Consider the following 23918-nt stretch of genomic DNA (forward strand, 5'->3'; position numbering starts at 1 on the left):
AATTTTTTGTTGAGGAAACCCAGGGTGATTGAGAATTCATCTTGAATTTAGAAGATAAGTTATATGGCAATATTTCCAGCCTTTCCACATTAAATACATGGTTGAACAAATTGGAAACAAAACAAACATTCAATATGCTGAATTTCTATTCCATACTCACTGATGAAGTCCAACGTAGAGAATCGAGTTGCCAACACAAAGCTGATGAATCCAAAGACCAAAAAGCCATAGAAAAGAAATTCTATAAAGAGAGGAGTGGAAAAAGAGAAAATAATCTGATTTAGAAATCCAATCTGTCAGAGGGAACAGCACTCGTTCATTAGGCAGATCCATAATATCAAAGCAATATAATCCAAAATGGTTAATAGAGCAATAGCTATAAAACCATGCCATGTGGGACCTTAATATTTATTAACTGACCCTACTTAATGTGGAAACAAACCAGAAGAAGAAATGATGGAAACATGACGACAACCATCAAAACCATACAGCACAGATACAGACCCTTCATCCAGCAGACAAGTTTTTAGTCAGAATCACAGATCATAGAACCTCTACAGTGTGGGAAGCATCACATTCGAGCCATCTGAAGAGCACCCGACCCAGACCCAACCCTTTACCCTATCCCTGCATTTCCCACGGCTGATTCACCTAACTTGCATGCCCATGGACAACTTAGCAAGGTCAATCTACCTAACCTTTGGACTGTGGGAGGACACCAGAGCAGCTGGAGGAAACCCACGCAGACATGGGAAGAATATAAACCTCCATGCAGATAGTCACCCGAGGTTGGAATCAAACGTGGGTGACTAGCACTGTGAGGCAGTCATGCTAACCATTGAGCCACCATGCCACCCCAGTTGTGGAATGTGAAGCTGTAATTTTCCTACCACTTATTATTGCACTCTTGTTTGAAGCTTTCGGTCTTGTGTTCATAAGAACAATTAGCTTGAATTTGCCAACCAATCAGCACAACTCTCAATCAGTTTAAAGGTCAATTGCCTTTTACACTGGTAGTTCATGTGAATTGTCCCAATGAGTGCAAGGTGCAAACCTTTGACAAAATGTAATTATTCTTTGATGCTCATGCAAATTGATTCCTATCCCTAAACCAAATGGACTGCAGCGATTCAGGAATGCAGTTCACCACCACTTTCTCAAGCGCAGCTAAGGATTGGCAATAAATGCCAGTGAAATCCACATCCCTTGAATGACTTTGTTCAACACAATGTAAAAATTAGGTAAAAACAATGACTGCAGATGCTGGAAACCAGATTCTGGATTAGTGGTGCTGGAAGAGCACAGCAGTTCAGGCAGCATCCAAGGAGCTTCGAAATTGACATTTCGGGCAAAAGCCCTTCATCCTGAATGAAGGGCTTTTGCCTGAAACGTTGATTTCGAAGCTCCTTGGATGCTGCCTGAACTGCTGTGCTCTTCCAGCACCACTAATCCAGAACAATGTAAAAATTGTTTGAGTGAAACAGTACTAATCCACAATTGAAAATATGAGGAAGGAAGACTCCAGAAAAAAAGGCAGATGAACTCAATTATACACAAATGTTACAATGCAAAATGAACTCGGAAAGAGTAATCTTTTGAGAAATTACCTGCTTCAAAGATTCTATGTCCAATAAAACAGAGTATTAAGCCATAGATTCCAAGTACTGTGCATAGAACCTGCACATAGATTAAATTTCTATCTGCAAATTAAAAAAAAACTTTATTAGGATTGAACCTGTTAATTTCTAATAGACTGCAAGATGCTATTCAGATGACAAATAAAAATAACAACATTAATGTGAATAGATTTGGCTTGTCAGTCAAATGGCCAATTGACATCAATAACAGCTAGTATCAAAATATGTTTTCATTAACAATTCATATCTTATAGCATTCCTCTTGCACGATGAGATATCTCAAAATCATTGTCACTCCTTGGTTTTCATATGGAAAGCTGTAATAATTCTTTGGGGCTGAAGAGAAGAAATTATATTTTCCCAGGTGAAGTATTAGCCTACAGAACAATGTGATAGCTTGCATTATTACAAGGGATGGGCCGTTGCTCAAAAAAAAAAGCACATCTTGGTGAAGCTTGGCACTTAACTGCCAGTTATCGTTAACTGGAGCATTCTCCATGGCAAAACCTCTGCCAGCCAGAGTCCGCTTGACAGTCAGCTAGCACCTTCTCTGTTTTAAAATGCCATTCCCTTTACATTGGTATGCTCACAAAGTCGACATGAGTGCCCTTGTCCAGCAATACCAACGTTCCATACTGTCAAATGATTGCAGAGGAATTTCATTCAGACAATAAGATGATGCAATCAAGTTACTGGCTTTGACAACAGATCGCATTGACACAGTTCGGTCAGAAAAAAATCAGTGGCAAAAGGGAAAGAACGAGGCTGTTATCAGCTTAAAAACTATGAGACAGGTATCCATGTCTTGACTCCTGGGCACAATGATCGGAAATTCAACATGAAAGCGGGGATGTGTCATAAACATATCGAAAGAAAAAAAAATGACAACTTAGCAACAACTGGATCGAATAGTGGTTGTCCCTTCTCAGGAAGGTAACAGTATAGATGAAGAAAGTACAGTGACAGTTCATCAGTCGGAAGGAATTTAATTAGGGTTATGCAACTGTGATGGTTAAGGCTGATCCAATTACAGTGTGTGCTACAATGAATGGATTTCTAGGACAGGTGGGTGAACAAAACTTATTTTTTGGTTGGTAATATAGGATACAATTTGTCTCGACAACTAATACATAGAAAAGATAACATGGTGGAATGCCCTTAAAAATCAAAGGTAAAATTTATTGAATATTTAAAATGGATTGGAATATTGAGAAATGTGTGGATTGCTGGAATATAAATTTGGTTAAAGACAAAAAAGACTACAGATGTTGGATTCCAAAGTAGACAGGCAGCATCAGGAGGTGGAGAAGTCAATATTTCGGGTGTAACCCTTCTTCAGGACTGGGAATGGGTGTTGGTGGGTGGGGGAAGCATACAAAAGGGGGTGGCAGGGGCAGGGTGGTGAAGTGGGGATAGGTGAAGACAGTTAGAGGATACAACCTGGTTGGTCAATGGGAGGAATTAATCCGGTTGGTGACAGGGAGCAGTGGAAGGGAGGGGGAGGGGCTGGGAAGGAAGTGGGAAGGAAGGAAAGGAGAGGTACGGAATTCTCCAATTTTAAATAACCTCCCTTCCCCCGATTCCCTTAACAGCCCCTCCCCCTCCTTTCCACTTCTTCCAGACACCTACTGGATTCATTCCTCCCACTGACCAACCAGGTCGTACCCTCTGCCTGTCTTCACTTATCCCCTTCTCTCATCAGCCCCTTTATCTGCAGCCCCCTCCTACACCCACCCCCAGTCCTGAAGGAGGACAGTATAAATTAGTCATGACTAACAAAACTAACTCAGAAAAGGTCCTTGCACTCTCTGTTCAAATATCACACAGACTTTGTACTGGTAAACAATTATACAAGGATTTTCCATTGGTGAAAAATTGCAACCAGATGGGAGATGAAACGCAAAAACTATGCAGATCCACCAATGTCATTTCTGTCAAATTGTGGCAGAACCTCTCATTTTTCTGCTTGTGGAGGTGGTCAAGTTTCTACTCTGGTATTTCTGGAAACTGTTGAAGATTAAGTTATCAACAAAACAATGTCTGGCATACCAGAAACCTTCATCTGGACTTGAATGTTAAAGCACAGTAAAGTTTATTCCTTGTTATAATTTAACACAGCGTCTTAAACTGCATGCTAGAGAGCTTTAATCACATTTTTAAAGGCCAACATTTAGTACAAGTGCAGACTGGGTGATCCCAGCTGATATTAGAGTCAAAAGAAAATACAAATTTTGAACGTATTAATTGGCTGTGCACTTAATGGGCATCACAAACAGGCATTTTGCTGAAGCAACCTATAAACACCTTTACTGTATTTGTCCAGTGTCAAATCTTACTTCTATAATATATGTACATAAACATTACTAGTTAAATATTTGGCAAGCTTCCCGTTCTAATCAAAATTGCATCACTGAAAAATAAATCATTAAAGTAAATAATTGCTTGGAAAATTACTACTTGCTGCAATTTTTAAAAAGATTAATTTTTCATAGAATCCCTAAAGTTCAGCAACAGGCTATTTGGCCCAACATGTCCACACTAATCAGCTGAAAAGCAACCCATACCCAGAGCCGATCCCTGTATCCCTGCATTTCCCACAGCTAATGCACCTAACCTACGCTTCTCTGAACACTATGGGTAATTTAGCATGGCCAATCCACCTAACTTGCACATCTTTGGATATGGGAAGAAATGGAGCATCCAGCAGAAACCCACACAGGAGAATGTGTAACCGCCACATAGTCAGACAGAGGGTGGAATCGAACCCAGGTCCCTAGAGCTGCGAGGTAGCAGTGCCAACCACTGAGCCACCATGCCACTCTTTATATTTGGCTCCTAGGAGATGGCCATATGTTTATCAGCTTCAACTGAACTGATCTAATCTGATCAATTACTTTACCCAAGATTTTGAACTTCGGGCAAAGATTACAAAACTGTAGTCCATTTAACTCTGGAAGAATAGTAGTTAAGGTTATGGGTGATGTTTGGGTAGGCAGAAATGTGGAGTAGTCAGCCACAATCTGACTGAATGGTACATCAGTCTCGAGGACCTGAGCAGCCTGCTCCCAAATCATATGTTAAAAGAATATGCTCGGAGTAAAGTTGCCTTTGATATTTTCAAAGTTAGACAAAGACATGAAGGGCAGATTTGCTTTTGTAAACAGTGTGGTTCATGCGTGGAATGAACTTCCTGAGAAAGTGGTGGAAGTAGACACAGTTACAATGCTTCAAAGACATTTGGAGAAGTACATGGATAGGAAAGGTTTGGAGGGATATGGGCCAGGAGCGGGCAAGTGAGACCAGTTTTGGATGATGTTTGGTATGGACTGGTTAGACCGAAGAGTCTGCTTTCATGCTGTATGACACTATAACAGCCAAAGCCCAGAAATGGCAAAAGTGAAATGGCTCTTGCACCTGACAAGTTTCAACTTGGCGAGCAAACACGTTTCCAGTTATCCACCAATTCAAACTCTCACCGATTCTGTTGTGTGTATTTGGACAGTTACAAAATGGTCACATATGCAAAGGTTTAGTTGAAACTATATTATTTCCTTACCTGAATTCTCACAGAAATATCCTGGAGGGGACAAAGTGCAGGCATATGTGGACACAGGGATATAAGATGCAGAGGTTCTCCAAACAGGGTCCCTGACAATGACATTGTAGATCACTCCAGTGCCAATATATGAGTTTCCATGGATTATCGTCTGCTCAAATGAACTTACTGTGGTAACCTGCCATTATTAGAGAAAGTGCGTTCAAGTACATCAATTAACTAAATTAATATCCAAAGAGATAATTCTTCACCTTGACTCAAAATGGAGGCCAAGTCTTTACTTATTAAATTCAAGTTAGAATGAGAGGATGGCACTAACAGCAGTGTGATGAATCTCACACTACCTGGAATTTGTATTGTAGGATGAAATAAACCTGGATAAATACAACCTATTTTGGACACTGCTTCTTATACTTGGCACTAACAGCAGTTAGTGCCAAGTATAAGAAGCAGTGTCCAAAATAGGTTGTATTTATCCAGGTTTATTTCATCCTACAATACAAATTCCAGGTAGTGTGAGATTCATCACAAGGATGAAGAAAAACACTACTGGCCCTCCATTCATTCTTCACAATTAAAACTCAACTTCTAGACAAAAAAGATTATCCACCTAATTTGTACCTATCCCACTCAAAAACAAATTCTCTGTTCAACACACTGCAATTTTTTTTCGATTCAGATAATTATCTAAATTTCTTTATTGATTCAATTGAAACTCTCACCACACATGGGCAGATTCCAACTAACAGTTGCCCAAAGTCCCCTCACCTCACCATTGCTTCTTTGGCCATTGCCATTAATTTGAGACCTCTGATTCTTGACCTTTCACCCTTTATGGTCTGTGATGGCCTCGTGGTATGATTGGTAGATGATCGCTATTAATCCAGAGACCAAAGTAATGTTCTGGGGACCTGGGTTCAAAGTGGCAGATGGTGGGATGTAATTCCAATTTTTAAAAATTGAATTAAGAGTCTAATGATGACAATGAAGCCATTGTTTGATCGTTGGGGAAAACCTATTAGGTTCATTAATAACCTTTACGGAAGGAAACTTACATTCTTAGTTGGTGTAAACCAGAAATGACACCAGACCCACACCAATGTTGTGGTCTCTTAAATGCTCAAAAACTGTTAGCAATGGGCAATAAATGCAGTCCTAGTTAGAATCACCCACATCCCGTAAACAAATGTATATATACAGTATATATGAACAAAAGGGAACAGTTTGAGACCTTATTTATTATTCCACTGCCCTCATGATTTTGAATGGCTATCAAACCTCCGCTAAACCTTCCCATCTTCAAAAGACAGCACTCCCAGCTTCTTCAATCTACCATGTGCCTGAAGTTGCTCATCCCTGAAACTATGCATTTAATAACTTCTGCTCTCTAATGCATCCTAAGTGGGACGTTCAGAACTGGACACAATACTTCAGTTGAGGAAACTCTTAGATTAAGTATAACTTTCTTGCTATTGTACCTGATGGCATTATTATAAAGCAGGATCCTACACAGATTATTAGCAGCTTTTTCAAACTGCTTTGCCACTTCTAATATTTTGAGCCTTGCCTCTGCACAATTCCCTTTGTTATATCATCTCTTCTCATTCTTCCAACAGAAATAAATCACTTCACACCCCTCCCTGTTAAAAGTTAGTGAGAAGATTTGTAGCGCGGGTGCTCATTGTTGTGGTTGTGTTCATCGAGCTGGGAATTTGTGTTGCAAACATTTTGTACCCTGTCTAGGTGACATCCTCAGTGCTTGGGAGCCTCCTGTGAAGCGCTTCTGTGATGTTTCCTCCGGCATTTATAGTGATTTGTATCTGCCACTTCCGGTTGTCAGTTCCAGCTGGAGGAAACATCACAGAAGTGCTTTACAGGAGGCTCCCAAGCACTGAGGATGTCACCTAGACAGGGGACGAAACGTCTGCAACACAAATTCCCAGCTCGGCGAACAAAACCACAACCCTCCCTGTTAAATTTCATTTGTCATTTATCCACCCATTCCCCCAATCCCTACGTTTATCCCTGTCCATATAACCATTCAAAATACTGCCAAAGCTTGACGTCTGCAAACTTTGACACCCAAATCCAAGTTGTGAAGAAATATAATCAAGAAAAGCAGAGATCCTATTACAGATCTGAGGGAACCCCTGCATTGATAATTACCTCCCATCATCCAGTCAATTCTGTATCCATGCTACCACTATCTTTTTATGCCACAAGCTATAACTTTGCTGACAAGCCTGTCATGTGGAACCTCATCAAATGCTCTACATCACATTAATTGCATTACCTTTATCAAATCCCTTACTCCTCAAAAACCTCAAATTAAACACTTATATCTTTAAAAAAAAACCCTGGTTTTCCTCAACTAATCTACACCTTCCTAGTGACTGTTGATTTTGTCCTGATTTACAGCATAATTTCTGATCACTTTCCCAGGTTAAACGGATTGGCCTGTCTATGCAGCCAAACAAAGAGCAGGTGAGTTCGCCTTGGTGTTGTGACCACTATTTATCGCATTTTCAGCTACATCGCTGTAGGTCTGGAGTCACATGTAGGCCAGACCAGGTAAAGGTGGCAGATTTCCTTTCCTCAAGGTTAATAGTGAACCAGACAATTTTTTCTGATGATCGACAATAGTTTCACACACAGTCATCATTGGACTCTTAATCCCAAACTTTACTGAAGTCAAATTCCACCATCTGCCGTGGCAGGATTTGAACCTGGGTCCTCAAATATGACCTGCGTCTCTGGATTAATAGTTCCGCCACCGCCTCTCCCAAAAATATCACATTGGCAGTAGAATTAAAGCTGCTAGTGAGAAGTTACAGTACATGATTTGGCCTTTGTGTTTCCTACATTAAAACAGTGACCACATATCAAAATTCTTTCAGGATGGCAAGGCCACAAAATGCTCTGAATGTCCAATCAAAAAAGATGAAAATCTACTGTAAGCACAAATAAATTCTACGTTTCTCTTATTTCTGGCAGCTGTATAGCACGGCTTTGACTTGCTATAGCTGTCAGTCTAGAAAATAGTAGTTTTAATTACCGGAAGCAAATATCTTGAATTCATATATCACCTTTCACATCACCTAAATGAACAAAGTGCTTTTCATCAAACAATTATCCCGAAGTGCATTTGCTTATTTGGTCAACAAACAGCAGCCAATTTGTGTACAGTGAGATACATTAAGTAGCCACTTTTGTGTAAATATTTGATCAAAACTAAACTACTGTAAAAGGGAAAATATAAATGGTTATTTTTCAGTTTGAAAGTGACAAATATTGTATGTATTGTGAGGCTTCCAAAAGCTTCAAATCTGGGGATTAATATTGTAGGCAGGATAGTAAGTATTTACCTTTATTCCATTTTGTTCTATCTTTTGAACAGATGACATTTGACTCAGTCCTTTCAATAAACTTTCCACGCTGAGGTCATTCTCGGGTAGAAAATATTGATATATGTCATAGGTCAGTCTCCATCGTGTGGAAGCATCGGTCTTCACATCACAAGCAGGAGGTGGCAGCAGCCTAGAAGATGAAAGCAAATAAAGATTATCAAGTTAACAGCATACATTATCCATTCAAACAGGTTCCTTGAATACTTATGCCTTTCTTTAAAAAAGACAATACTTAAAGCTCACTATTCTTCTGCTCTGCAAATTTCTCCTGCTCAGGAAATACTGGACCTCCATTCATCCTGCTTTTAGTTACAAACTAATGTAATTGCTGGTTTCACCACACAGTCAGCAGCCAATATAATCAACAAAAGCAAAATACGACAGATGTTGGAAATTTGAAAATAAGGGAATGCTGGAGAAACTCAGCAAATGGAATCACTGTATATTGGCCCATTGTGTCTGCATTGACAAAAACTACTCCAAACCTACTCCAGTTCCACTTTCCAGCTCTTGAACCATTGCCTTGAATGTCATGACATGTCAAGTGCTCATCCAAGTATGCTTTAAAGGTTGTGAGGTTTCCCATCTCAACGACCCTCCCAGGCAGTGCATTTCAGACGTCCTCCACTGTCTGGGTGAAAGCACGGTGGCACAGTGGTTAGCACTGCTGCCTCACAGCACAAGAGACCTGGGTTCAATTCCTGCCTCAGGTGACTGACTGTGTGGAGTTTGCACATTCTCTGCGTGGGTTTGCTCCGGTTTCCTCCCACAGACCAAAAATGTGTAGGTTAGGTGAATTGGCCATGATAAATTGCCCATAGTGTTAGGTGAAGGGATAAGTGTAGGAGAATGGGTCTGGATTGGTTTGGGCTGAAGGGCCTGTTTCCACACAAAGTAATCTAATCTAAAATACACTGGTTCAATCCCTTGGGCGGCACGGTGGCACAGTGGTTAGCACTGCTGCCTCACAGCGCCAGAGACCCAGGTTCAATTCCCGCCTCAGGCGACTCTCTGTGTGGAGTTTGCACATTCTCCCAGTGTCTGCGTGGGTTTCCTCCGGGTGCTCCGGTTTCCTCCCATACTCCAAAGATGTGCAGGTCAGGTGAATTGGCCATGCTAAATTGCCTGTAGTGTTAGGTAAGGGGTAGATGTAGGGGTATGGGCGGGTTGCGCTTCGACGGGGCGGTGTGGACTTGTTGGGCCGAAGGGCCTGTTTCCACACTGTAAGTAATCTAATCAAAAAAAAAACACGTTCCTCAAATCCCTTCTAAACCTCCAACATTTCACTTTAAAATTATATTTGCATGCAATTGATCCATCAACTAGGGAAACAGCTATTTTCTAGTCACCCTGTCCATGCCCCTCAATCTTATACACCTCTATCAGGTTCACTCTCAGCCTTCTCTGCTCTAAAGAAAGTAACTCCAGTTCATCCAGCCTCTCTTTATAGCGTAAGAGGTTTGGTAGCATCTGTGAAGAGGAAACAGAGTTAGCACTTCAAGTCCAGTGTTGTTCTTCTCCAGCTCGCTGGAACATCTTCAGAACCTTGAACAATTAGAAGTCTTCTAGATTACGTCATTCAAGCTAGACTGGCTTTAAAAAAATGTTTTTTAAAAATTCAAATCTCTAACATGAGAAGGACAGGGGCAATGGTTGCATAGGAACACCATCACCTCCAATTTATGCACTTTTCTTTCATCATCATTAGATTAAGATCCAGGCACTGGGACTTTACGTTCAGAAAACAGACTACAACACTTTAACAGAGTGATGCACTTCTTTCTCCTCAATGGTAATGATAGATGGATAATAAATGCTGGCCTTCAGTGATATCTGAGTGCGTGCATGCTTCTTTATAAAAACAAGAAAATGCAACAATCCTACTCAAGTCTACACATGATCAAAACCTCTTTCAAACAGCCTTGAGCATGAGAATAATTTTAAATCATGCAATCCAAATAACAGGTTTTTGGAAATACATTTTACACAGTTAAGTGCCTAAAGACAGTTGCACAAGTTTGTAGCTAATAATGGATGGGCATTTAAATTCATTTCAACTTACAAAATAAATAGATATCTTGTCACATGAAAATTAAAAAAAAAAATACAAAAACTGTGTTAGGGAGCTGGAGCTGGATGAAGTGAGGATGCTGGATGAAGTCAGATCATTCGTGAGGCTGAGGGTGTAATAAAGAGGAGTTATAGGGAGGAGTTACAGGATAGAGGTTTCTAGCTGACTGTTAGGAGAGGGAAAGGGAATAGGCTGATAATACAGGGATCCTCTGTGGCCATTCCCCTCAATAAGAATTATACTGCTTTGTGTGGTGGTGGTGGGTGGGTGGAGGTACCTACCAGGGGAAAGCCACAGCAGCTGGGTGTGGGTCAGAAGGGGAGAGATTAGGAGAGTGACAGTGATAGGAGATTTAATGGTTAGAGGAACAGACAGGACATTCTATGGTCCTGAGCAAGATTCCCGGATGGTATGTTGCCTCCCGGGTGCCAGGCTCAGGGATGCCTCGGATAGTGTCTACAGGATTCTTAAGGGAGAGGGTGAGCAGCCAGAAGTCGTGATACACATCGGTACCAATGACATAAATAGGAAAAGGGATGAGGACCTGAAAAGTGAACATTGGGTTAGATTGGAAGTTAAAAAGCAGAACAAGCAGGATAGTAATCTAAAGATTGCTACCGGTGCCTCGGGCTAGTGAGGCTAGGAATAGAGAGCGAGTGCAGCTGCAGGGCTAGTGTACAGGCAGGGCTTCGGATATGTGGATCAATGAGATACCTTCTGGGGAAGATGGGACCTGTACAAAGAGGATGGGTTGCACCTAAACTAGAGGGCTACTAATATCCTGGCAGGAGGTTTGCTAGAGCTCTTTAGGAGGGTTTAAACTTGTTTGGCAAGGGGATGGGATCAGAGGATGGGTTACCTAGTGAACTGGCAGATATTGCACGTAGAAAACCTGTGAGGAAGGACAGACAGTCGACAGGGCAAAGTTGCAGTCAGTGTGATGGGTTAAAGTGTGTCTATTTTAATCGTAAAATATGTCAGGAATAACGATGACGAACCCAGAGCATGGATCAATATTTGGAGCTACAATATTGCGGCCATTACGGACTCTTGGATATCACAGGGGCAAGAATGGTTGCTGAATATTCCGGAGTTTAGATGTTTCAAAAGGAATAGGGATAGAGGTAAAATAGCTGGGGGAGTGGCATTGCTAATCAGGGACAGTTTCACAGCTGCAGAATGGGAGGTTGTTGAGGAGGGTTTGTCTACAGAGTCAGTATGGGTGGAAGTCAGAAACAGGAAAGGAGCATCACATTCTCGGGAGTTTTCTACAGTTACCCCTATAGCAACAGAGACACAGAGGAACAAATTGGGAGGCAGATTTTGGAAAGGTGCAGAGGTAACAGGGTTGTTGTCATAGATGACTTCAACTTCCCTAATATTGATTGTAACCTCCTTTGTGCAAATACTTGGATTGAACAGATTTTGTCAGGTGTGTCCAGGAAGGATTCATGACTCAATATGTAGATAGGCTGACTACAGGGGAGGCCATATTGGATTTGGTGCTTGGCAACGAACCACATTTGGTGTCAGATCTCTCAGTGGGAGAACATTTCGGTGATTGTGATCACAACTCCCTGACCTTTACTATTGTCATGGAGAGGCGGTATGTGAAAGTATTTAGTTGGGGGAGGGGAATTACAACACTTAGGCAGGGAAATGCATGACAGAAATGTGGAGATGGTTTAGGGAGCACTTGCTGTGAGTGCTGCATAGGTTTGTCCCACAGAGGCAAGGAAGGGATGGTAGGGTGAAGGAACCTTAGATGACAAAGGACGTGGAACATCTAGTAAAGAGGAAGAACGAAGCTTACTTAGGGTTGAGGAAGCAAGGATCAGGCAGGGCTCCAGAGGGTTACAAGGTAGTCAGAAAGGAACTGAAGAATGGACTTAGGAGAGTTAGAAGGGGGCATGAAAAAGCCTTGGCAGGTAGGATTAAGGAAAACCCTAAGGCGTTGTGAGGAACAAGAGAATGGCAAGAGTGAGGGTTGGGCCGATCAGGGATAGTGGAGGGAATTTGTGCCTGGAGTCGGAGAAGGTAGGGGAGCGCCTTAACACATAATTTGCTTAAGTATCAAAAGTGAGAGCGACCTTGTCATTTGCGAGACAGCGTGAAACAGGCTGATATGCTTGAACAGATTCATGTTAAGGAGGATGTGCTGAAAACTTTGAAAAACATAAGGATAGGTAAGTTCCCTGGGCCAGACTGGATGTACCCAAGGTTTATATGGGAAGCGAGGGAAGAGATTATGGGCCATTGGAAAAGAGCAAGAACAAAGAACAAAGAAAATTACAGCATAGCCCTGTAAGCCTGCACCGATCCAGATCCTCTGTCTAAACTGGTCACCTATTTTGTCAAGGTCTGTGTCCCATTGCTCCCTGCTCATTTACGTTTCTGTCTAAATACATCTTAAATGACGCAATCATGTTTGACTCCATTACCTTTGCTGGCAATGCATTCCAGGCATTCCATTGCTTTTCCTGATGAAGGGCTCTTGCTCAAAAGGTTGATTCTTCTGCTCCTCGGATGCTGTCTGACCTGCTGTGTTTTTCCAGCACCACACACTCTACTCTGATCTCCAGCATCTGCAGTCCTCACTTTCTCCCAACACATTCCAAACACCCACCAATCTCTACATAAAGAACTTTCCATGCATAGCTCCCTTAAACTTTTTCCCTTTCACTTTAAACTCATAAACCCTTGTTAGAGTCCAGCACTCTGGGGTAAAAAGCTTCTTGCTATCCACACTGCCTACACCTCCCATAATTTTGTAGACGTCGAACAGGTCCCCCCTCAACCTCAGTCTATCTAATGAAAATAATCCTAATCTACTCAACCTCTCTTCATAGCTAATGCCCTCCATACTAGGCAACATCCTAGTGATCCTCCTCTGCATCCTCTCCAAAGTTCCACATCCTTTTGGTAATGTGGTGACCAGAACTGTATAGAGTATTCCAAATGTGGCCAAACCAAAGTCTTATATCAATGTAACATGACCTGCCAACTCTTGTACTCAATACCCCCTCCAATGATGGAAAGCATACCGTATGCCTTTTTGACCACGTCACTGACCCACATTACCACCTTCAGGATACAATGGCGTACAGAGATCTGGGTGTTCAAGTCCAATTTTCCCCAGGTCTTTTCCATTTACTGTAAAGTTTGCTCTTGACTTGGATCTTCCAAAGTTCATCACCTGATCTGTGTGCCCTCATTGTCCACTGGAGTAGTGCCAGATGATTGGAGGGTGGCAAATGTTATTTCCTTGCTCAAGAAAGGGAATAGGGATAATCCTTGGATACACATCGGTATTGGAATTACAGACCAGTTAGTCTTACCTTAGCAGTGGGCAAATTATTGGAGAGGATTCTGGAAGACAGGACTTATGATTATTAGAACAAGCATAGCTTGATTAGGGATGGTGAGCATGACTTTGAGGGGAGCAGGTCATGTCTCACAAGCTTTAGTGATTTCTTTGAGGATGTGACAAAATGGATTGATGAACGTAGAGCAGTGGGTATGGTGTATATGGATTTTAGCAAGGCGTTTGATAAGGTTCCCCATGGTAGGCTCATTTATAAGGTAAGGAGGCATGGGATAAAGGGAAACCTGGCTGTCTGGATATAGAACTAGCTGGCCCATAGAAGACAGAGGGTGGTATTCAGCCTGGTGCTCAGTGACCAGTGATGCTCTGCAGGGATCGGTTCTGCGACCTCTGCTCTTTGTGATTTTTATCAACAACTTGGATGAGAAAGTGGAAGGGTGGGTTAGTAAATTTGCCGATGACACAAAGGTTAGTGAAGTTATGGATAGCGTGGAGGGCTATTGTAGGTTGCAAAAGGACATTGACAGGATACAGAACTGGGTTGATAAGTGGCAGATAGAGTCCAACCTGGAAAAGTGTGAAGTGATTTATTTTGGAAGGTCAAAATTGTTTGCAGATTACAAGGTCAAAGGCAGGATTCTTAGCAATGTGGAGGAACAGAGGGATCTTGCTGTCCACGTCCATAGATCCCTGAAAGTTGCCACCCAGGTTGATAGGGTTGTGAAGGAGGCTTATGGTGTGTTGGCTTTCATTAGCAGAGGGATTGAGTTTAAGAGCCGTGAGGTTATGCTGCAGCTCTATAGAGCCCTGGTGAGAACACACTTAGAATATTGTGTTCAGATCTGGCCACCTCATTATAGGAATGTAGTGGTAGCTTTAAAGAGGGTGCAGAAGAGATTTACCAGAATGCTGCCTTGACTGGACGGCATGTCTTATGAAGAAAGGTTGAGGGAGCTTGGGTTTTTCTCATTGCAGTGAACAAGGATGAGAAGTAACTTGATAGAAGAGTATAAAGATGGATGAGACACATAGATAGAGTGGAGAGCCTGAGACTTTTTCCCAGGGCAGAAATGGCTATCATGAGAGGGCATAATTTTAAGGTGATTGAAGGAAGGTTTAGTGGAGATGTCAGAGGCAGGTTCTTTACACAGAGTGGTGGGTGTGTAGAATGCACTGCCAGCGGTGGTAGTAGAGTCAGATACATTAGGGACATTTAAGCAAATCTTGGATAGGCACATGGATGATAGTAAGATAAAGGGTATGTAGGGGAGTTTGATCTTAGAGTAGGATAAAAAGGTCAACATTACACCGAGGCCCTGTACTGTATTGTTCTATATTGGCCAAGCCAGAGAACACAAAAATAGGATTACTTGCAGCTGTCAAAAAGTCATGTTAGCTGTTGACTTACCTGATTATACCCAAGTTAGCTGGTGCAAACATTACAGAAGTTTCATAACTGTTGTAGGCCAAGTGCAAATTTGGGTCATTTTCTAGGACAAACTCTGTGTTACAGGCACCTGGTACAGGATCTGTAGGAAAGAGAGGAAAGATGATGAGCTAGTACATTTATTTTATGAACAGAATATTTGGTAAACATTGTTTTGAACTTATAATCTTTAAATACTGGGGATGAAATTCAACTGGGGCTGGCAAAACGATCAACAGCACATTTGCCAGCTGTTATACACCCCAAAGTTTGTTTTTTAGTGAATATGTATAGAGCTAATATACTGCCCATTTTGTGTTTCAAAGTTGAATTCTACTGCATAATATTTTCACATTCTGCCCAGTTTACGAGTAACCCAGAGTCCTATTTTATTTCCCTATGCTCATATTAGCACTTCCATCTGAAATTGCAATGCATAAAGGCTTTTTGATGTGCCAAAAGACTAATATGCATTCACGAGATATTCAGGTAAAAAAGAAAGCTACATTTTAAAGTGCCATAAAATGTGACAAAGCATCCCAACGTACAAGGGGATTGGAGTAGGTGACTGCAGGTACCTTTGAGATGTCAGTTTAAGGAAATTTTAAAGGTTGTCTTGATGTAGCATTGTGAAAGGATCAAGAACAAACAAAATAACTGAAGGCTTATTTGCTAACAGTCAAGTGGAAAGAGTGTAGAACATTCAGCTGTGTGAAAGTTACACAACTGGACGTAATGCTGGAAAGATAGAATAGAGAAAGATCAATAAAAGGGACCTGAAAAGGTTGGAGAATAATTCCAAGATTCCGATGTTAATTCCTACTACTGCAAGATAAGACAGACATCAGGGTTCACCTTTGTGAAAAATCAGTTGACCTACTGCTAAAACTCAGTGAATGTTAGGTTTTCACTGAGAGAATCTCAGAACCAGGATTCATACAATTAATTAGCATATGCAGCAAAAGACCATCCATAAAAATGATCACAAATGGAAAGGAAAGGAAAAACAGAACGATTTTTTTTTACAATCCCGACAATTAAAATGAATTTAAAACATACACTTTGCAAGTTGGAAGGTTAAAGAAAATCAACTTTTGAAGGCATACACTGATCCAGAATGATTATCATTGTTGCGACTAGCTTTCTATTCCAGGTTAATTGATTAATTTTAAAATATCCACCAGCTTCTGTGGTTGGATTTGAACCTACATTCCCCACAATGTTAGCCTAGGCCCTGGATTATGCCACTTTTCCACCAGTGTCACACAAGTATATGCAGTGCCTTTGCATTTCTCAAAGTATTATGAAGTGCTTCACTGAAATATGACAGTCAAAAAATGGCCACCAAGTCCACATATACAGAACAGCTGACTAAAAGCTGGATAAAAGGAATTGGTTTTAAGGAGCATTTTACAAATGAGCAAATGTTTAGGAGGAAAGTTCAGCGTTTAGAGACTTGGAGCTGAAAGCAGGTCATCTCTGGGAAAGGAATGGAAACTGGAGTGTGCCCAATATGCAGAATGGGAAAGGTGCAAAGACCTGGGAGATGTGCTGGCCATAATGGATTGCTGGGCCATGGAATAATACGTGCTTAAAACTTTTAAGTTCAGGCAATACTGGACACTGAGCCAACGTAGGTAGCGAGTGTGGGGTGAACATGATTTGATTCAGGGTAAGATGCAGACAGCCAATTTAAATTAGCATGAATTTATAGACATTGAAAGGTCAGCCAGGAATGTAGTGGAATAATCTGGATTTAGAAAAAAAAGATTATTGTGGCTTTCAGCAGCAGGCTAGTTGAGGCAGAAGTAGAGACAGGTCGTAGGACAGAGGTGGAAGTAGATGGGCTTGGTAACAGTGATCATATGGGGGTCTTAAGCTTAGGTCAGGGTCAAATAGTGATGGCTATATTGTGAACATCTCAATAGCCAAAACAATTATGCCTAGTGGCAGATATAGGGACTAGTGTGTAGAAGGCGGTACACAGCTAACAGGGTCTATTGGTCACGAGTCAGTATATAAAAAAGCAGTACTTGAGAAATCCCCACTTCTCTAGGCAGACTGGTAAAATTATAAAGCTTGCTATAGCAGGGCCATGCTCTGCCAAGTGACTTAAATCTACGATCTGGCCAATGTTCCCTTTAAAACTTAATTGCTATGTTGGTATGGTCCATTTATTTTTTAAAAGGCAGCATAGTCCCTTTGAATGAATTTTGCACAGCGTTGTGTACATGCTTCCAGAACAAGTTCTGTGTGGTACCAGCACAGGATATAGGGAGAATATTGTCTCAGATCCCACTTTAAACACTGTCAAGCACTGAACAGTCACTCTGCTGCAATTTGCCAGGTCAGAGGGGGGAGGAAATGAAATGGCACCTACAGCAAAACAGTCAGCAACTCAGCTTGAGGTAACCATGCATAAGGTTTCAAAAAGGTCTTCAGCTGGCCAAACCACCATCTGCCCAGTCTTCGGATGCTTGCTACTAATTTTTCAAACTTGAATGAAGATTTGTGAATTGAATTTCTCCCTTTAACTTCCTTACTTGATATGTTGTCCATTTTCAAATTTGTGCAATTGCATGTTTAGAAAATGCTGCTGTTCACAGTTTTACACTAGGGGGCACTGTTTACAGGTGCACAAGAAACATCCACAATGATAAATTGGACAACGTTGGTCTACAGTTTATTATGAGGAAGGCAAGAAATCTCTATTAGCTCATGTACCGAGAGCATTGTAGGACAAAGCAAGCAGGACTGCTGACACCGGCTCTTCTCCAGCTCGAACGTAGAAGGTTGATGAGCTTAACATCAGCACAACACCAGCAGTCGAACCTGTGTACGATGCATCTGCAGGAAAGAACTGAGGCAGAGGAAACAGGAAATGAATTAACTCCCTTAAAGAGCATCACTGACAGAGATCACATGCCTGCCATAACTGCTATTAAAAGCTACAGCTAGAGCCTGTATAAAGGATTTGAAACTAGATTAAATATCATTACTTAAATTTAAATAGTCTTACATTTGGATAACAATCAAAGAAAAGATCTCCAGGGTAAAATTTATAATAAAAGCAACATAATATGGATGCTGGAGTCTGAAACAAACAATATTGCTGGAGAAACTCAGGAGGTTTGGCAGTATCTGTGGAGAGAAATCAAATTAATGCTGAGTCTGGTATGATTTCTTCTGAAGAAGAGCCATTGGACTCAAAATGTAAACTGCTTCTCTCTTCACATACGCTGCCAGATCTGCTAAGATTCGCCAAAGTTCTCCGTACAAATTATAATGCATTGGTTGGCAGTCTTCTTTTGACTGCCACATGGACAGAAATCATCTGCTTTTCAAGCTACAGACTGAAATCCAAGTTTATTAAATTGATGTGGACTCCAACTGGTCAAATTCCACTTATATTTTAGTTTAATTGTAACACTGGTAGGGTGCTTTCTTGTCTCCACCATTACTTGGAAATATATTGCTGTTCCTTCAGCGTCACTGAGTAAAATTCTAGAATTCCCTTCCGAATGGCATTGTGGGTCTACTGACAGAAAATGAACTGCAATGGTTCAAGGCACCAGCTAATCATCACCTCCTCAAGGACAACTTGCCAAACCAGTAACCATGCATTAAGCAAAAGTCCCACGGAGCCCAGTTGGTATAAAACTTTTGGTTAAATAAAAAACTAGGAGACTGAACCAATTACTGGTTCTTTAACCTAAAATGGCGAAAAGACTATTGAAAAGAAAAGAAAATGGAGATCGCCAGCTAAACAGATTTCAGAAACTGATACCGGGCAGCAATCTTCTCATTCTGGGAGGCAGTGGTAATGTCGCTGGACTTGTCACCTAGAACCCAAGCCTGGGGGTGTGGGTTAGAAGCCCACAATGATAGATGGTGAAATGTGAACTCAGCTTAAAAATAACCTGGAATGAAAAGCTATTCTAATGGTGACCACGTAACTATTGTCAATTGATTTTTTTTTAAAAATCAGATCGGGTTCACTAATGTCTGTTAATGAAGAAACTCTGCTGTCCTCATCTGGTCTGGCCTACATGTGATTCAAATCCACAGCCATGTAGTTGACTCTGGTCAATTAGGGTTGGGCCATAAAGACCGGCCCAGACAACAACACCAACATCCCATGAACAAATTAGGACTGGCAGTATATGTGGAGAGAGAAACAGTTTATGTTTTGAGTCCAATAACTCTTCTTCAGAAGAACTCATCCCAGACCCAGTATTAATTTGATTTCTCTCCAATGACATGGAAATATTATTTCCAAATGCTCCACAGTGGAATGCAAACAGCATTGCAAAAACTTTATTTCAATACTGTTGTTAAAAGAAGCCAAAAATCTATAAATATTATAAAATTATTTTCCTTCACTCAATTTCCACCTGACTAACAGTTAAACGTATTAGAGGACATAAAAAAAACAAGAACAGATCAGACCAATTTTAATTAGTCTAATTCTTTTCTTCAGAAATGTTTACTTACCTTAGAGAGAGATACTGTCACATTCTGCATGTGAGTGTACACTTGAGCAACCACAAAGGTAGTCAGGCTACTAATGTTTGTAACCACAATGCGTTTACACTCATTAGGCTCCAAAACAACAGAAACAGGCTCCAAAAGAGGAACTTTAACGTGACCTGTCACATGAAAAAATCAAAACAGAAAATTACATCACTGATAAACTTCCACTGATAAAATTACATCACTGATAAACAACAATTCTTCTCAAGATATACTTCAATAATAAGCCGATTTAAATTTCTTTATACAAACAAGTTGGATTAAGCATTGCACCATATTCTCAGCGTGAAGTGCAAACTTACACATTTGGCTGTGAAAATGCCACAGGCAAGATTGTTTATTTATTTTTGCTATACAACATCTGAATACAACAAATATGATGAATAGCTGCCTGCCCCAGAACAAGGGACAAACTTATCAGGAAAACTTACATTCACTTTTTTTTTTAAAAAGTATTACCTCAAAGTAAAGACATGTTTGGGGGGAAATAGTTAACAAGGAGAAAGTGAGGACTGCAAGATGCTGGAGATCAGAGCTGAAAAATGTGTCGCTGGAAAAGCAAAGCAGATCAGGCAGCATCCAAGGAGCAGGAGAATCGACGTTTCGGGCATAAGCTCTTCTTCAGGAATTCCTGAAGAAGGGCTTATGCCCGAAATGTCGATTCTCCTGCTCCTTGGATGCTGCCTGATCTGCTGCGCTTTTCCAGCGACACATTTTTCAGCAGGGAAATAGTTAACAGCAAATTTCACCCAATGGTTTCGAATCAGATTAGAAATAGACTGATAATTCAACTTTCATGCAATTATAGATTAAAAGGTTGAACTTTTGTGTGGTTAGGAATTATTATCGATGCGTCCCATGCTGTGGCAGGTGACTTTAGTCTTTCAAAATAAAATTTAAGAATGCTCAGTATGGTGAGGCACATGGAAATCACAAGTGCTAACGAGAAGCTATTGTGTCATTATGTGATTACAGCAATGCTGGTTTTAAAAGTGTACTTCAAGAGAAGCTCTATAAAGCAAGTATTTTTCTTTTTATGCAAGATTGTGTTGAAGCTTGTACAAGAAACAAATTTACACCTCACAGTTAACAGAAATTGATCCAAAGAAACATTTTAGTTGTTTAAAATATTCTTTCACAGAATGTAGACATTGCCAGCAAGGTGCCATTTGTCACCCATTCCTATTGTCCTTGAACTAAATTGCTTATTAGGGACATTTTAGAGGACAGTTAAGCGCCAACAACATTACAGTGGATCTGGAGACACATGTAGTCTACATCAGGTAAGGACTGCACATTTCCTTCCTTAAAAGGATATTAACAATCCAGATCAGCTTTTACAACAACTAAGACAGCTCCATGGTCATCACCACTGAGAATAATTTTCAATTCCAGATTTATTATTTGAACTTGGGTTATCTCAATAAGAATGGCAATAAAAGCTTGTTGATGTTTTCACAAAACTGATGGGTTCATTATTAACACTGACAAAGACAAAAGGCCATGGGTTCAAGAGCCACTTTGTAGTACATAGCCTAGGTTAACATCTTAGTACAAGATTTGGTGCAAGTATGGAATGAGCTGCCAGAGGAATTGGTGGAGGCTAGTACAAATTACAACATTTAAAAGGCACCTGGATGGGTATATGAATAGGGGTTTGGAGTGATATGGGCCAAGTGCTGGCAAATGGGACTAGATTGATAACATCTGGTTGGTGTGGAAGAAGGACCAAAGGATCTGTTTCATAGCTGTACATTTCTACGACAGTATGACTGCAATAACCCATGCAAACAAATTCAGCAAGTAGTTATCAATGAAGTAGCTTAGGGTTTATTTTTAAATGAACCATTGCAAATCATCCAAGATTAAGTGTTTAGATAATTTCAAAACAATGCGGTCAGATATAATGACACACCTAGGAAGCTGGTGGAATCTGACCTAGGCCTTTTGACTCAACAGGATGTGACACTATCACTACAGGAGAGGAGCCCCAGAGTTTCACTGCTGTACATTACTCAAATTTATCGATTAATTGGATTTGAGCTACAGGGAGAGGTTGAATAGGCTGGGGCTATTTTCCCTGGAGTGTTGGAGGCTGAGGGGTGTCTTTATAGAGGTTTATAAAATCAGGATATGGATAGGATAAATAGACTTTTACTTGTGGTGAGGGAATCCAGAACTAGAGGGCATAGGTTTACAGTGAGAAGGGAAAGATATAAAAGAGACCTAAGGGGCAACATTTTCGCACAGAGGGTGGTACGAGTATGGAATGAGCTGCCAGAGGATGTGGTGGAGGCTGGTACAATTGCAACATTTAAGAGGCATTTGGATGGGTATATGAATAGGGAGGGTTTGGAGGGATATGGGCCGGATGCTGGCAGGTGGAACTAGATTGGGTTGGGATATCTGGTCAGCATGGACAATTTGGGCCGAAGGATCTGTTTCCATGCTGTACATCTTAATGACAACATTAATTCGATTACTTCCCTCAAACAACCTCAGTGGTCATGGTGGCTCAGTGTAGGGATTCTATGATTCAGATACACTCCCTCTTGTTTCACTTCAGGATGGGAAGGGGAGCAAGAACTGGAAGGTTGGGGGGTGAGTGTATGGGAAAGGAAACAGTTGGGGGGGGTAGGAAGTGAGGTGGGTTTGGGCAATTTTTGTGCAAAAGGATTCATAAGTCAGCATGATAGCAAAACAAAACACACAAAATTTCCATATAAAAGTTTCTGAACGTTTTGCACCAGTCTTGAGCAGTTTTTGAACTGCATTGGTAAGTCTGGAATTAATTCTGCACTCATGCCACCTCCACACTTCTGTAGGTGACTTCTTATCCTGTACACCAAATCCTCCCTTCAAAAATATTTACAAAGCAGACTTGGAAGCAGGGAGGTGGGGTTGTGAAGCCCACGACATAAATGTAAGTTCACCACCCAAAGAAAAGTAATCACTAACACTTAAATTGTTTAAAAACGACACTGAAGAAAGACACGATATCCAGTGAAGAAAGTTGAAGTAAGCATTACAGACTGCGAAGGGAAGTTTTCTGTGGAAGTTTAGAGCAGGAATTCGTGGGGCGGTGGGAGAAGAATAAAGTAGTAAAAGCAGTTTAAACGTATCCAATTGCAAAAGGAATCCGAGCAGTTTTGGGAAAGCAGTGTATTATTTGGGGGCGGGGAACGTGGATCAGCTAAAGCGAAAGAGATGCCCAGAAAGAAGACTGCAACAGCCCACTCACCGAGAACCACAACCTCAGGTAAGGTCCCTGCACCGACGGCCAACAGCAAAGCAGCCAGAACACAGCAACACCATCTCCGCATCGTCCCTTATCGTTCTCCTCTGAAACTACCCATCAAACTATCAACCCCTCACCCCCGTTTGGACCACAGCTACACCCCAAAAAATACACGTCACATCCTGAAATGTACATGTCTGAGCTCCACCTCCGGACATAGTCACTGCATTCTTTCTGGTATCTCTTTCCCTTTCGTTATTAGCAGCAGCACTAACTTCTGCACTGATTTGGACCTGTTTGTAGGAATGATCTGTGTTGGTGCGAGTTGTGTTTTGCTGCAATTCTCTGTCTCTCGATATTGGAATTGAGTTGTAATTACAGAGTGATTGTAACATCCGCCAGGTGTCGCAAGGCTTTGTCTACTTTTCCAACAAGACATATTGTTCATAAAATCCAGAAATGTTGAGTATTTCTGCAGTGTCCTTTTTTAAAGAAGGCTTTCTGTTTTGCACGCCTCAGGATGTTCTCAACATAACTATTGGGAACAACACTTTATACTGTATGAGGAAGATAATGCTACAAACATATTTATGCACATTATTTTAACAGTTAAGATGTGACTTCACTTAAAACTTCAAACTAGGTTATCTATTTCTCAAGGGCAATTAGTAGAATGGGAAAAACGCTGGCCCAACAATCAATTCTGTGAATGAATAAAAAATACT

At 41.0% G+C, this 23918-nt stretch overlaps 1 protein-coding gene across 1 annotated transcript in view; it reads right to left on the reverse strand.

The window, feature by feature from the left end:
- LOC140493825 (transmembrane 7 superfamily member 3-like) overlaps positions 1 to 23368 on the reverse strand; it is a 32646-nt gene extending 9278 nt beyond the window's left edge. The window contains exons 1-8 of the mRNA XM_072592748.1: positions 23197 to 23368; positions 19917 to 20071; positions 18147 to 18282; positions 15405 to 15525; positions 8559 to 8730; positions 5194 to 5371; positions 1608 to 1700; positions 161 to 241 (exon numbers count right to left, since the gene is read on the reverse strand). Of these exons, the coding sequence (XP_072448849.1) occupies positions 161 to 241; positions 1608 to 1700; positions 5194 to 5371; positions 8559 to 8730; positions 15405 to 15525; positions 18147 to 18282; positions 19917 to 20071; positions 23197 to 23278 (1018 nt within the window). The 5' untranslated portion in view covers positions 23279 to 23368. The remainder of the gene's footprint in view (positions 1 to 160; positions 242 to 1607; positions 1701 to 5193; positions 5372 to 8558; positions 8731 to 15404; positions 15526 to 18146; positions 18283 to 19916; positions 20072 to 23196) is intronic.
- Between the last annotated feature and the right edge of the window lie 550 nt (positions 23369 to 23918).

This window comes from Chiloscyllium punctatum, chromosome 22, assembly GCF_047496795.1.
Source record: "Chiloscyllium punctatum isolate Juve2018m chromosome 22, sChiPun1.3, whole genome shotgun sequence".
NCBI classification, from domain to species: domain Eukaryota; kingdom Metazoa; phylum Chordata; class Chondrichthyes; order Orectolobiformes; family Hemiscylliidae; genus Chiloscyllium; species Chiloscyllium punctatum.